This window comes from Heliangelus exortis, chromosome 15 (assembly GCF_036169615.1).
Source record: "Heliangelus exortis chromosome 15, bHelExo1.hap1, whole genome shotgun sequence".
Classification (NCBI taxonomy): domain Eukaryota; kingdom Metazoa; phylum Chordata; class Aves; order Apodiformes; family Trochilidae; genus Heliangelus; species Heliangelus exortis.
The window spans coordinates 15,157,255-15,172,448 of NC_092436.1; the positions used below are offsets into that span (position 1 = coordinate 15,157,255).

Below are 15,194 nucleotides of genomic sequence, written 5' to 3' on the forward strand. Positions count from 1 at the left end.
AGGAAGAAGAGGAGGAGGAGGAGGAGGAGGAGGAGGAGGAGGAGGAGGAGGAGGAGGAGGAGGAGGAGGAGGAGAAGGAGGAGGAGGAGGAGGAGGAGGAAGAGGAGGAGGAAGAGGAGGAGGAAGAGGAAGAGGAGGAGGAGGAGGAAGAGGAGGAGGAGGAGGAGGAGGAGGAGGAGGAGGAGGAGGAGGAGGAGGAGAAGGAGGAGGAGGAGGAGGAGGAGGAGGAGGAGGGAGAGGACTGGTGAAGAAAAGAGCAACCTGGCCCTTGGAGCCTGGGCAGGTCCTTTTGCTGTGCAGGCTGCAGTAGGAGGGAAGGAAAAGCCATTGGTTCTCTCAAGAATGAAGAAGAGATGGTGTGACTGTGGTGCTGAAATGCCAGAGCGTTGCCAGAGAGTGTCCACTGAAGCTTCTTTGATTTCTTGCACTGGAGCAGTCACCGTGTCACACGTGTCTGTGGTTTGCTCGTGACATTTTCCAGGTAAAATTGTGCTCGTCGGTCTAGTCCAGGAGCGCAAAGCATCACCTGTTCACCCCCTTGTGCCTCTGGTTCCCATTAAGTGTTCTGCTCTAAAATGTCCTTTCCTGCCTTACAGCTGATGGCCACATGGCCTTGGCTCAAGGACGGGCTCGAATGTGTCTTCCTCAAAGCCATGTCATCAGCTTCCACCTTGAAGAAAGTGGTTTCGATCCTCTCCAGGTCGTCTGTCCCAACTTTTATCTTCATGCACAGGAGGTTGATGTAGGTCTCATAGCGGCTTTTCTGCAGGGAAAGAGGGAAGAGGGAGCCTGAGAAGAGGGGGAAGCACGGTGTGCATGGGAAGCAGAGGGAATGCCAGCTCCTGCTGCAGGAAACCCCATCTTGTATGGTCAGGATCCCACTAATCCCACCCAACAATACTGATAAAGCCCTTGTTGAAAGGGCTGAAGAGAAAGGGGAGGGTTGTGCAAGGCTCTCCCAGGTCTTGGCTGCCACTCTGATTGTGTAAAGTGGATACTGGAGACAAAACCAGACCAACAGATCTGCTCCCCCCAAGCTGATTAAATACTTCTGATTCCATTGTTTCCATCCAGTGATTCACTTCTTCCTGCCAAATTTTGCCCCCGTTGCCCCTCCTGGAGCTCAGCACATAGGGTGGCATCTCCTCTCTGCCTGACACCTTGACTCCAAGGGACCTCTTTTTACAGACTTGTGTCATACTCATCCTTTCCCCTAACACAGAGCCAGCCTGGATTGCCTGCTTTGCCAGCACGGAGAAACGTGGATTTTGAGAGCACATCTCAGAAGAGATGAATTTATGCTCTCCAAGTGCCAGCTTGTCCTTGCAAAACTAAAAAGGAAGCCTAGAGAAAATGCTGAGATGGAGACTTCTCTGCAGGGCATCCCCAACAAGATGTCTGGAAAAGAGGAGGCAGCAGCAGCAAGCAACTATTTGAAGGGTTGGTACCAAGACAAGGGAAGCAGCAGCCAGAATTGTGGCTTTGGAGAGTGAGGAAAAGGTGGTGCAGCCCTTGGATGTGGGAGGTGGGACATTTCCATCCTTGGGGATTTCTGAGATTCAGCCACAAAATGACACACTCAGACTGAGCTAAAGTGGGAATAAACCAAGCTTCTGCTGGAAGGAGGACTAGAGGCCTCCAGCAGTCCCTTTTGGGCAGTGGATCACATCTTCTGCTCAACATCCACTTGAAAAAAACCACCCCATTTCTCCCCCAATTAAATGCTTCTTAAGACTTTGCAGAGAGTTTAAACTTAGCTGTATACATCCTCAAAGATTCTGGAACCAGCTATAACTCTGGCTTGGCTTTATTTACAGCAATGGATGCAGCAAAATAGAATTAATTCCCCCAGATACTCCCTTTGCTTTTTATTAATGTTGCTGAAAAAGACCAATGCACACCAAGAACTGAAGCACTTTCTTGCTCGGGACCTGAGGAAATGTCAAGTTTCAGCACAATGAAGAAGGATTTTATTTCTCTCATCAGTTTTCCTCTCCTCTGCTTAGAAATCACAAAGGGGAGGAAATGTTTGGGGTTTTTTTAGCTTCACTGCCAGAGGGTGAGGCTCACTGTTGCCCCAAGGCACCCACCCAGTTTGAGAGCCCTTGTCCTTTTCTTTCTTTTCAGCCTCTCCCAGGCTCACAGCATCCACTCCAGAGTTCTTAGTTCTCCTCCATCAGAGAAAGTTTCATTTATCACCAAAGAGACAAAAGTTACTTTACCTCAAATATTAGGTAATGTTCTTTGAGTCTGTATTCCTCGGCCTCTTTTGACTTGAGGCTCTTCTCTACAGGATGTAATTTATGCTCTGCTAATTCGTCTGCAATCTGCTTCATTTTATTTTCATGAGACCTCAGCTGTTCCTCCTGCCAAGAGAAGGGTGTCAGGTATGAAAACATGGGAGTGCAGCACCCAAGTGCACCTGACTGCTTGGTGATGTGGGATCAGGCTCTGGGAGCTTAACTACTGCCAAAGGCAACCCCAGCCAAAGGTGTTTGCAAATCCATCTGATAAGGAGCAGCTGAAACAAAGGTATCTGAGTAACATCAAACTGCACTCCTCACACGTGCCAAGAGAGGATTTCTCTGGCACCTGGGCTTCTTCAGCATCATAAATACAAAATGCTTTGCAGTCTTGAACAGGATGGCAGAGGCAGCAGCATCCCAAGAGCTGATTTTTTTTTTTTTTATTTTATTTTTTTTTTTATTTTTTTTGAGATAGAAATCCCCTCTTCTGAGAAGAGCATCATCCACCCACATCTGGTTCACCAGAGTGGAGCTGTATCTCTGCCCTCCCTTTTCAGGCCATCCTCTCCTTAGCTGGGAGCCAGGCTCAGTGTGTCCCTGCTTTTTTGGAGGTGCTAAAGCACCTTGGGGCTTCCCTGGACAGTGCAAAAAGAAGCTGCTGCTCTTTGGATGGCAGCTGCCCATTGCTCTTGGTTAACTGAGCCTTATTAAACCCTGGTCTGGTGCCCCCCTGCTTCCAGAAAAGCTTCCCCATTGAGTGGGACTCATGTTTCCCCTTTGTCTGTGGCTTTTTGGCTTGAAAAACAAGAGAGTGGCACCTCTGAGTGCCAAGGTATCAAAGAAAACAGGGCTGTGGCCCTGGGCTGGGCTCAGTGGCACCAGCTGCTTCCACTCTGGCAACAGAAAGGTGCTGGGATGGGGTGGGAAAAGAGCACAACCAAGCCATAATCAACAGCCCTGTGTGCACAGGGTGATTTTATAGCCCTGGTAAAGGAAGCACTGGCCAGACATCAGGTTTTGTCCAAGTCACCCACTCCCTGCACTGGGCACCCAACTGTGCCCATCAGGCAGGAGCTAAGGGAGCTGCAGGTGGGTGCAGCTGAGGTAGATGCTGAAGGAATGGCTGAGTGCCCATCACCCCTGCATTGCTCCTTCTCTCAGCCCTTACCTGGCACAGCTTGGTCATGGATGAAGGCAGGAGAGGGCGGCAGAACTTCTTCATGGAGCAGATGGCAGCTGGGAAGGCTGGAGCAGAGAAAATGGCAGCAACAAGGTTGATTCTCAGGATCCAGGAGAGCATTTCTTCCTTACTTCTGTTGTAGAGAGAGGGACAAGAGAGACACAGGATGTCCTGAACTGCTCCTGACCCTGGACCAGCCAGCTCAGGACAGCCCTGGAGCCCTTGCTCTAAGGGGGACCATTGGTGGCTTTGCTGTGCAGACATTTCTGTGCCCCCCTGGGTTGGGAGCAGAAGTCACTGAGTAATTGTCCCCTCCACAGGGCCCTCAGGCTGTCAGGGCTGCTGGCTGCATCCTGCACTCCTGCCTTCCTCATCAGCTCAGATTCCATTCCCCCAGGAGCTGGGGAGATGTAGCATGGTGGGAAGGGATGTCCTGCTCTTTGGCCAGTGGAAACCCCAAATAGAGGTCCCACAGAGCAAGGTGGATCCCTCCTTGGTGTCACACCCCCCAGAGTCCCTCATTAGGTCTTCTCAGTCACTGCTCCCTTTGCCTGCAAGTGGGTTTTTACTGCTCGAGGTCAGATGTCAGGCTTGAGGTTGACATTAGAACCCCAGCCCAAGCTCTCAGTGGCACCTAGCTCAGCAGGAGAGAAGAAAAGCATCAGTCAGAAGGTGACCCAATTGCACTTGACATTTATTAGGGGCACAACTTCCCTTTGCAATGGACTAAGGAAAAAGGAAGATACAGTCTGGCTGGGGAGCTTCTTGAATGAGCCTTAGACAGTTTCCCCATCCTAAGCTGATAGGAGGAGCCACCAGCTCCTTAGTCCCAAGCACCAGGGAGATTTTCTCCCTTCCAGAGACTGGGAACAGAAGTTCCTAAAGGGAGCCCTTTACTCAGCCCTTCACATCCCAGCCCACCCTGACAGAGGGGACAGATGAAAGGGACAGCCAGGACTGACACACACACCTAAAAGCAACAGGCAGAAACCAAGTCCTTGGCACAAACCCTACAGAGCTCGATCTCAGCCCTTCTGCTCAGCACCTTCCACCTCCCAGGTTTGTCCCTTGCTGCAGGTGTGGATGTGGGCAGGTCAGAGGCAGTGGCTGGAGGTCAGGCTGCCCCTCCAGGCTCTGCAGGGAGGGATGGGACTTACGGAGCCTGGAAAAGGAAGACTCTCCAGTCAGCTGTCTTCAGCTTGAGCACGTTGGATTTCTTGCTGTAGTCAGAGGCTTTGGTGGCTAAGGCGTGGTGCACACGGATGGCATTCTTCAGATCCACTTCTGAGAGGTCTTTGTCAGGTTTATATTCATCCTGTGAAGAGGAATGTTAATTGGATAATGACAACACTAACATTTGTGGGTTACTTTAATGAACCTGCCTTTCTCTCTGTGCTATAATCAGAGGGTGCTGACACCAGGAGAAGCACTGCTTTGTACAGTGAATGGTAGAGGTGATAATGATAATATTTAACATCTGGCAGCTTCTTCCAGCATTAAGATCACTGGGAAGATGTGAGGAAGGAGATGAAAGTTATAAACATAATTATCAATAGTTATCTCCAACACGGCCTGTGCCTGAGGCTTGAGGGGAAGGCAGAAAACAGGGCCAGGTTTCTGCAGAGCTTCACCCACAGTTCAGAGCTTCTGCTGGGCTGCAGCTCCAGGTTTTCTGCAGGTACCAGCAAGTACCTGACCCACTGCTGCAGCTCTGAGTGACAGGGGATCTGATCTCAGGTTTTGTGTGAATATTCATCAGTGTTGGACATCAATAGTGTATGAACAGAAAATACCAAACGTGGGGTTTGCTTTGCAAGTGACTGAGCTCCTGGGCACTGACAGCAACACCCTCCTCCCTCCCACCCTGAACCCTTGGCAGCTCAACAGTCAGGCCAGCTGGGTGGGGGGTGGATAGATAGATAGATAGATAGATAGATAGATAGATAGAGGGATGGATGGATGGATGGATGGATGGATGGATGGATGGATGGATGGATAGGTGGATGGATGGATGGATGGATGGATGGATGGATGGAGGGATGGATGGATGGATGGATGGATGGATGGATGGATAGGTGGATGGATGGATGGATGGATGGATGGATGGATGGATGGATAGGTGGATGGATGGATGGATGGATGGATGGATGGATGGATGGATTGATGGATGGATGGATAGGTGGATGGATTGATGGATGGATGGATGGATGGATGGATGGGTGGATGGATGGATGGATGGGTGGATGGATGGATGGGTGGGTGGATGGATGGATGGATAGGTGGATGGATGGATGGATGGATGGGTGGATGGATAGGTGGATGGATGGATGGATGGATGGACACACATGCACATAGGGGTGGAGCTAAGAAAACCTGTCCCTGGCTAGAAAGCAAAGCAGCAGCAGCCATGTTAGAGGCCATGGCAGGGAGGGTGTCTCCAGAAGAGCCTGCCTTGCCCTAGTGATTACAGTGCAAACCTACAATTTGCTCTTGTGTTTTTCTCTCCTTGACTGTGCTTGGCTGTCAGCAGAGGGGTGGCTGTGTCTGGCAGGGTTGGTCTACGTGTCCCAGTCCCCCCTTTAAGTTTCAAGCTACAGCTTGGTCTGTTTTCCAGATTTGCAAAAAGATGTGTTGGGTTTTTTTTTTTCCTGTGTTCCAGTGGTACAAATCCAGCTTCAGGAAAAAGTCATGCTAGAGGTGGCTGCCCCTGGTCAGTAAGGTTGTTCCCTGGTGTGGGGTCAGAAAGGTCTCCCCACTGCTGCCCTTCAGAGCACCAGAGACCAGTGATGCAGATCACCCAGCCCCTTGGTCTTGATGGGAAAATAACCTCCTGAAGCCTTTTCTTCCCTCCTTTTTTGAAGGAATTCTGGAAGCATGCTTGGAGCATGCTTGCCATGCTGTGCTCACTGGCACTTGGGTAAGAAATGCCAAAAGGAGCAGAGCCCAGGAATGCCTGGCACGGGCTCCTGGCTCACACAGCTGCTTTCTTAAGAGTGAACTCCAGAGAAAAGCCCTGTCTGTCCTGCAGAGGAAGGGCTGTTGTGTTCAGGGAGACACTTGGATGGGCAGCATGGACCCTCTGACAGTCAGGAGGGATTTCAGTAGCCAGAGGAAAGGGCTATTGGCCTTTTAGCAAACTGAAATTGGTTTTGCCTGAGACAGACCTTGAGCCCAGGTGAGGACAATTTGTTTCAAAGTCCCTCTGCATTAATTTCCTTCAGCTTTTCAGGTTGCTGGTGTAGGCAGCCTCCCAGTCTATGTGCCTCCCCAGCTCAAAGCTTGTTTTGTCAGGAACAGGCATCTCCCTCTTGGAGCAGCCTCTGGAGAGGCACCTGGATGGGATGAGTGAGCCCAGGGTACTGGTCCTGCTGCCATTTCCTCTGGATTCAGCACCAATCCGGAGCAGTGATGGGAATATGGCCATGGAGCTACCCACATCCTCATGATCTGGACTGGGAGGCAGCTTCCCTCTTTTCCCTTGGATTCAACAAACCAGTGACTGAGGCAAATGAACCACTCTGTCTATCCCAGTCTGATTCAGGCCATGAACTTGGTGCTCCAAGGACCTGCCAGCATAGGGCAGCTTGGGGCTTCTCTGGGAACATCTTTATGGTGGGGGGCTGCAGGAGGACCTACACCCTTTCCAGTACTTCCATCTCATGCTTTATATCTCTCCATCATTCCTCTCAACCCCCTCTTTGTGTGCTGATTAAGGGTCGTTATCCCCATTTCACAGAGGTGAAATATGATGCCCAAGGCCATGGGGTGAGTCAGTGCCCAGTCCAGATGGGAACACAGGGGGGTCCCCTGCTCCCAAACCTCCTTTTCTTCCTCAGCACCATGCTGCAACTCTCCAGGGGACCAAGCAATCACTTCAGCAGACTCTTAGCATGCTGGAACATGTAAACCCAGCAAACAACATGAGCAAGTCAGTGACATGTGACACCTCTACATCATCAGGTTTGTGGCTGCTACCTGGTTCTAAAAACCTGACTTCTACCTGTCCACCCCCCCACCCACTCTTCTGCCTATCTCAGGTCCACCTCTCTCTGTATCTGTATTCAGAAATACCTCCCAGGCCCTTCTTCCTCTGCTCCTTCCTTCTCTCTCTCACTCTTATTTCTACTCAACTTGCTCCCCAAAACCAAACTGAGGGGAGTTTCCTTTTAAGCTTATGGGAATCTCCTATTAAAGCCCAGATCTGAACCAACAACTGGAACAGGCTGAACCTGTGCTTCATGGTGTCAGGTGGAGCTGAAAACAGGTACTTTCTCCTCTACCTTCACAGCAAAAAAACCTTCCCCCAGTGATTTGTGCTTCCCCTTGATGTTTATCTGCAGGCACCTCCTGCTAAAAGCTTGGGATGCTGGCACACCATTCCCTTCTTGCATTCTGCAATTCCCTTGTTCTGAAAACCACCCCCAGGCAAGGAGTTTCCCTGGGGCTCAGCAGGACAGGGGGATGCTGATACCCTCTTGGTTGTGGTGCTGGAAATGTTTGCAAGTGGCAGGGCAAGGACTTTGTCTTGGTGGTCTCATTCTTCTGTCCTGTCTCTGGAAGCCTGAGAGACACTGCCTGGAGCTGAGCTCAGCCCCAGGAACCATCTGAAGAGGATGATGTGCAGCAGCTCATGGCTAAGAAGCCCCTCTTTGTCCAAAATCTTGCCCACATTTTGCTCTGGTTCATTTTTGTTGGAAATGCTTCTTCCTTGAGGGATCGTTTGCAGTTCTGGTCCTTTCTGCTCATCAGACAGCAGCCATGGCTGTTTCCTTATCAAACTTTCATTACTTAGCCACATCTTTGGTGTTTTGCCTCTTCAGTCAGGCTCTTAACCATTTTTTCCTGGAGGTCATCTAGATAAGAACATTGTCTTCTAAGTGCCACGTCAATCTCATCCTTGTTCTCTTTTTGAATTTTAAATACCTGATACTAACATAATGAGCTACATGGATATCACAGTCTGGATGGGTGCTGTTGCTACCCTTGTGCAGCAAAGAAACCCCAAGCCCTCAGCCTCAGCAGCACCAATGACATTGCTGGCTTCACAACAGGCAAGAAAATCTTCAGCAAACTGGATTTTGGTCCAGTATGTAGAGAAAATTCCATCAAAATGGTTTTTAATTAAAAAAAATATATGCACCCTCAACAGACTCATCCCAAGAGACATTCCCTAGAAGTCCTTCATGGGAAAAACCATTCAGATCCAAATGGTTCCTCTGATTCTGAGGAATTTTTTTTTCTTTTTCACAGAAAAACTGTCATAATGTTGATTGCCAATGGCAGCTCTGTACAACCTGAACCTGCATCCCCTACGATCAACATGAGGAGCAGTTTTGGTGAACTTCATTTGGGAATGAGACAAGAGACTGACACGTAACAAGAGTGCCTCTAAGTTGAAGAACCCCCCAGGTAGAAGGCTGGGGAAGATCTTGGCTCTCCTGTGTGCTGCAACTTCCTTCAGGTGCAAGGCTTGTAAAAATACCACTTGGCTGGGAGCAACCCATACCATAAATTACAATCGGCTGCTGTCAGCTTGCTCTTGGCTGGGTGATATGTGCCATAGGATCTGGCAAAACATGAGACTCCTTGGGGTGTGCTGTGAGCTCTGAGTCACAACTCCATGCTGCCCTGAGGAGCTTTCTGCCTTTCTTATATAATCCAGTGTTTGTTTACTCCCATTGCTTTGGAGATAAGACTGCAATGCGTAGGAACATCTCCCCACAGGAGGCTGTTCCAGCAGGATGAGTTCAATGGGTTACTGCACAGCATGTGCTGCTCAGGTAGTTCAGACCCAGTTTAGTGGGTTATGCATGAAAAAAAGGCATCTGGCATCCCTGGCTGACACTCCAGTGTCACCCTATCCAGGGTCCTTGGATTTTCCCACCGGAAAGATAATCCGTGGAAATCCTCCTAGCATCAGTGGCTTGAAAGTGTCTGGATGCTACAGCACGCAGGGAAACTCTCTGAGATAACTTTGCCTCCTGTGAGGACCTGGGATTGACACTTGTGTGAGTGTAAGTGGTTATGAAATGCAGAGAGATGAAGCCAGGCACAAAGTGTCACTTGGCAACCCATGGAAAGACCCAGCAAGGTCCTGAACAAGAAGAGAAACCTTAAGCAGGGTCCATACCAGACTTAGTGAAGCTGCTGCTAATCAGACCCATGCCAGTAAATAAAGCAAGAGGCTGGATAAGACTGCTCCAAAGTTCTGCCTCTTCAGCTCCCTGTTGCATGGCTCACCAACATCCTATGTCACCTATTCCTATCAGGAACAGCGTGGCCAGCAGGTCCAGGGAAGGGATTCTGCCCCTGTGCTCAGCCCTGGGGAGGCCACAGCTTGAGTCCTGTGTCCAGTTCTGGGCCCCTCAGCTCAGGAAGGAGATTGAGGTGCTGGAGCAGGTCCAGAGAAGAGCAAGGAGGCTGGGAAGGGATCCAGCACAAGTCCTGGGAGGAAGGGCTGAGGGAGCTGGGGGTGTTGAGGCTGGAGAAGAGGAGGCTCAGGGGAGACCTCATCACTCTCTCCAACTCCCTGAAAGGAGCCAGGGGGGGGTTGGGCTCTTTTCCCAGGCAACTCTCAGCAAGACAAGAGGGCACAAGAGGTCTCAAGTTGTGCCAGGGGAGGTTTAGGTTGGACATTAGAAAGAATTTCTTTAGGGAGAGGGTGATCAGGCATTGGAATGGGCTGCCCAGGGAAGGGGTGGATTCTCCATCCCTGGAGATATTTCAAAAGAGCCTGGATGTGGCACTCAGTGCCATGGGCTGGGAACTGCAGCAGGAGTGGATCAAGGGTTGGACTTGATGAGCTCTGAGGTCCCTTCCAACCCAGCCAATTCTAGGATTCTATGATTCTATGTTATCTGTTCAATCATCCTCACCAGCAGTTCCTGCTTGCTGGGACAGTTTTGCAGCAATCTTGCCCCCGTATTCCCTATTTCAAAGTTCCTCCTGTGTGGCCCTCTTTTTGAGACTGCAAATAGAGCCCTTAGCAAGAATGCCACCACCAAAGATGTTGGCATCTCCAGTTCTGTATTCTGGTCTCTGGAGGAGCTCTGTGGATGTCCATTAGGACATGGATTCACTGCTGCTTGCATCCATCCCCAGGACAGCCTGACTGCTTTGGAGACAACATGAACCAGGAGATGGGAGAGTCCCCTGTGTTACCTTTTGTAAATACAGGACAGTCCCTTTAAGCACAGCATAAAATTTCTTCCAACCTCTTCTTCCTCTGGGAGCTAAAAAAAGGAAGAACATTTAATTATACATGGCTGCTTCTGCCAGTACTGCTTTATCTTCACATCCCTGGCAAAACCAACCCTTCTCCTGACCCACCAGAGGTCTGTGCTGATGCCCAGACCTCATCTACCTCCAAAATCTGAGACTCTCCTGAGTGTCTTGTATGCAGGGTTTGAGAGATGGGAGATGCAACCTCCAAGCAGGTCAAACCCAGAGATGACAAAACCCCTGTACCTGGTATAGGGGGACCAGTGGACATGTGCAGGAATTCTTGGCCCTTCCAAGCACAGGATCACATTCTTAAGGCTAAATGCTTGAGGAGCAGAGACATTCCCTGAGCTCCCCTCCTTCAGATACAGACATAGCCTGCCTAAGGCAGCTTCTGTTCCACTGAGGAGGGAGCATTCCCACCAGGAATCCTGATGGAGCAGGGGACAGAGAGCTTGCTGGAAGCTGGAGCGGGGCAGGAGGCAAGGGGAGCATCTACCTCACCCCAAACCATCAAATCTCGTTTCCTTTACCTTTCCTCTAATCCCATATGCTAAAAGCAGAGCTATCAGACATCCTGCTGTCCAGGATGGGGGGGAATATGGCCAGGAACAAAGCTTTGAAGGCCAATCTGTCCCCATGCTCAGGGCTGGGGAGGGAACTGTTGTGCAAGCAGCCTCACCTCATTTCTCCCAGTGTAGGATTCAGGATTATGTCCCTGAACAGGCTGGAAGACCAACCAGGTCTACCTGTGTGGGATGGTCAGGTTCCTGGCAGTCAGAAGGGGAGCTGAACATATTCATGTCTATAAATGCCTGAAAACAGCCTCTTTTTCTCTGCTCCCCAGAACTCCTGGAGCTGGGGATCCCTCTGCTATTCCCTGGGGTGAGGAAAAGTCTGCAGCACAAGAGCCAGGGAGAAGCTCAGAGCAAGGCTCTGGTACAGCTCCTCCTGTCCCCTGGACACTTACTCCTCTTCCCATCCATGTCTGCGTGGGTTTTCCGTGTCAGGACACCGTGCTTGTAGGTGACAGCGTTCAGTGCTTGGGGGATGTCCAGGAAGGGGTTGCTGCTGTCCACAATCCTTGTCACCTTCTTGGCGCTGGCTCCGAATTTGTCATCCACCAGCTCGGAGAGGGATTTCCTCAGCTCGTCCTCATCACTTGGAAAGAAATCAGAGAAGGGTCTGAGTGGAGGACACGTGGGCTGGGTCACAGTGTGCTCCACCTGCTTTGCTTTTAGAGTTATTGATTAGAAGTAATTATATGATTCATTCAAACTGTATATAATCAGTAAGAGAAAATGATGAGGGGTGTAGGGACTGTAACACACCCAGTGTCCCAGTGCTGGGCATAACTGGGAGGAGCAGGGTGGCAAGTAACTGGTCCCAGTGATCCCACTATGAGGTTACTCAAGACAGGGGATGGGCTTTCCCAAAACCCCCAGAAACTTGTGGCACACCATTGCTGAGAACTACAGGTGTGTCACGGAGAGAGTCTCCAGTTCTGTGCCCTAAAACCAATGTTTAAGGAGGTTTTTTGCTGAGGATCATATATTGCTGGGGTTTCTCAGCCTCTAAGAAGCCTGTGGAATGTCCTGTGCATCCCTAAGGAACAAAAGCTCTGCAGGCATTAAGGAGATGGGCCACTTGATCAAAAAAAAAACCAAAACAAACCTTGAATATGTCATTTGTGTTCTCAGGACAGATCAGCAAAGAGCAAGAAATGCTGATAATTTCCATAAAAACTGCTTCTCCTCCCAGATCTCCTGGTCCTGGACCCTGGACAGCAGTTACTGAGCACCTGAAGGAATTGTTCACTGACTCCACTAATCCTACCTCTACCTGTTTGGAGTAAAACCTCCTCTGGCACACAGAAACAAAAACTTGTATGGGAAGTGATATTTCCCAGTGTCTCTGGGACATCAAGAAGGGCCAGCAACCAGAATTCTGGCCCTGGGAGACAAATGTCCATCTCCACATGGTGTGAGTGGTCACCTTAGGGTGCAGGACCAGACCTCAGCTGAGGAATGACCCAGGGATGAATCCAGTAGCTATAAAATGCCAAACTTCCCCCCTGCAGCTGCCCAAAGCATCAGGCACCTCTTGGAAGAGAGGGATATTCAGCCCTGATGCCCACAGGAGCCCTGGGGCTCAGGCAGATCCCTGATATGATGTCTGGATGAGGAGTTATTTGGGCTCAGGTGCACCAGAGGGACCCCTCTGAGCTGCTGCTGGGTGTGTATCTGCTTCTCTGCTGGGGTCTTTCATGTCCTGGGATGGACAAAGACAGAAGGCAGAGAGAAGCCAGGAGAAGAGGGTCAGGTCTCTGAAAGGAAACCATGTCAGGGAGCATCTGCCCCACAGCAGAGGAGCTGAGGAGTCTCGTGTTGCAGCCTCTCCATCAGCAACCAAGCAGCAAGGAAAGTCCTGTGCAGGGTGACAGTGAGGGTGCAAGGAGACAAATGAAGAGGTGGGAGGAGGGGAGAAGGGGATCAGTGGTTTTTCTGGGATTGACATCCCTGGGATGTGCCTGAGGCTGCCCATATCCAACCAGCAGATGCTCTTCTGCTGCACTCCCCTTCCATCAACCACCCCAGCACCTTCTCCACCACCTCCCTCTCCCGAGCCCCCCCAGCCCCTCTGCTGCAGAGCTCCCCTTGCTGCTTTCCTTTCACACAGGGGCCATGCAAGATGATTTATAAAGAGAAATTTTTGCTACGTGACCTGCTAAGAAACCACAACCAGGACTGTGTCCTCCCCAAGGAGCCCCTGGCCCAGTGATGCCATCAGGGCACGGTTGGCAAGGGAGGCTCCTGCTCTGCAAAGCTACCCAGGGAGCTGAGAAGGGAGGGAGAAAGGGAGGGAGGATCAAATCATCTCCAGGATATATAAGCAGGAGAGCAGGTGATGGAGTTAATAGCTCAGAAGATCCTGCTCAGTCCTATGACCCTCTGGAGACAAGGAAGGTTTGAGGTCAAAGACAAGGAGAGAGCAGGAGAAAAAGAAATAAAGGGGAGAGGAGAGGAGAGGAGAGGAGAGGAGAGGAGAGGAGAGGAGAGGAGAGGAGAGGAGAGGAGAGGAGAGGAGAGGAGAGGAGAGGAGAGGAGAGGAGAGGAGAGGAGAGGAGAGGAGAGGAGAGGAGAGGAGAGGAGAGGAGAGGAGAGGAGAGGAAGGGGAAAGGGAAAGGGAAAGGGAAAGGGAAAGGGAAAGGGAAAGGGAAAGGGAAAGGGAAAGGGAAAGGGAAAGGGAAAGGGAAAGGGAAAGGGAAAGGGAAAGGGAAAGGGAAAGGGAAAGGGAAAGGGAAAGGGAAAGGGGAGGAGAGAAAGGGGAAAGGGGAAAGGGGAAAGAGGAAAGAGGAGAGGAGGGGAGAGGAGAGAAAAGAGTAAAGAGAAGAGAAGAGAGAAAAGAGGAAAGAGGAAAGAGGAAAGAGAAAAGAGAAGAGAAGAAAGAGGAAAGGAAAGAGGAGAGGAGAGCAGAGGGGAGGGGAGGGGAGGAGAGGAGAGGAGAGAAGAGAAGAGAAGAGAAGAGAGAAAAGAGGAAAGAGGAAAGAGGAAAGAGGAAAGAGGAAAGAGGAAAGAGGAAAGGAGTGAGTGTTATCTTAAGGTCCCATGGCAGTGCTGGGGCTGAGGAGCACCACATACCCCTCTCTGAGGTTCCTGCTCTGTTTTGGGGGAAGGGGTAGAAAAGCAGGGGAAGAAGGACTGAGGAAGGCCCTGCATGAACCTGTCATGGAGAGCACCACGTTTGCTCTTCCCAGATTTCTTTTAGGGTAACAAATGATGAACTGGAGGAGGAGACAAAGGGCAGCTCCTGACTTTGTGGATGACACTGAACTGAAAGGTACAGAGAGAGGAGGGACGGGATGTCACTAAACGCAGCTTCCCAGCACTGCACTGGGATGGACTGGTCCTGCAGAAGGGGCAGCTGGAGAGAAGCTGGGGAGAAGCTCTGCAAGAAAGGCCCTGGATCTCCTGATGAGCAGCAGGATGAAGAAGAGCCAGCCCAGCACGTCCTGGAAAAAAACCGAGGAGAGGATCCTGCTGGGCTGTGTAACAGCGGCACAGTGAGGAGGCTGAGAGAAGTGATCCTCCTCCTGCTCTGCCCTGCACACATCCCAGCATCCCAGTGCCGTGAGTACTGGGCACCCAGTACAGGACAGGGCATCAAGGAGTTCATCAGGAGCCCCCAGGATGCAGGGGGCTGGAGCTCTTGCAATGCAAAAAGTGCCCAAGGGAACTGGACTTGGTTTTAAGGGATGGCTTTGAGGGACTTCACAGCATCCTTCCAGTGAGGAGGGTATCAAGGGGAAAAAGACAGAGGCTCTTCACTGTGGTGAATGGCAGAAAGTCAAGAGGGAGTGGACATAAATCATAATGAGAGTGGTTTCAAATGGACTGACAGGAAGCTGAAGAGGAGGCAGCAGTGTGCCCAGGTAGCCAAGAAGGCCAATGGTATCCTGGGCTGGCTCAGGAACAGCGTGGCCAGCAGGTCCAGGGAAGGGATTCTGCCCCTGTGCTCAGCTCTGGGGAGGCCACAGCTTGAGTCCT

The 15,194-nt window shown here is 50.8% G+C and overlaps 1 protein-coding gene across 3 annotated transcripts in view; it reads right to left on the bottom strand.

Moving 5' to 3' along the window:
* Window positions 1-15,194, bottom strand: part of PSD2 (pleckstrin and Sec7 domain containing 2) — an 82,477-nt gene continuing 67,283 nt past the window's right edge. For all 3 annotated transcript variants that reach the window (XM_071758859.1, XM_071758860.1, XM_071758858.1), the window contains 6 exons: window positions 11,618-11,808; window positions 10,588-10,658; window positions 4,584-4,741; window positions 3,415-3,559; window positions 2,223-2,366; window positions 1-763 (listed from right to left, as the gene is read on the bottom strand). In XM_071758859.1, coding sequence (XP_071614960.1) covers window positions 557-763; window positions 2,223-2,366; window positions 3,415-3,559; window positions 4,584-4,741; window positions 10,588-10,658; window positions 11,618-11,808 — 916 coding nt within the window. In that variant the 3' untranslated portion in view covers window positions 1-556. The remainder of the gene's footprint in view (window positions 764-2,222; window positions 2,367-3,414; window positions 3,560-4,583; window positions 4,742-10,587; window positions 10,659-11,617; window positions 11,809-15,194) is intronic.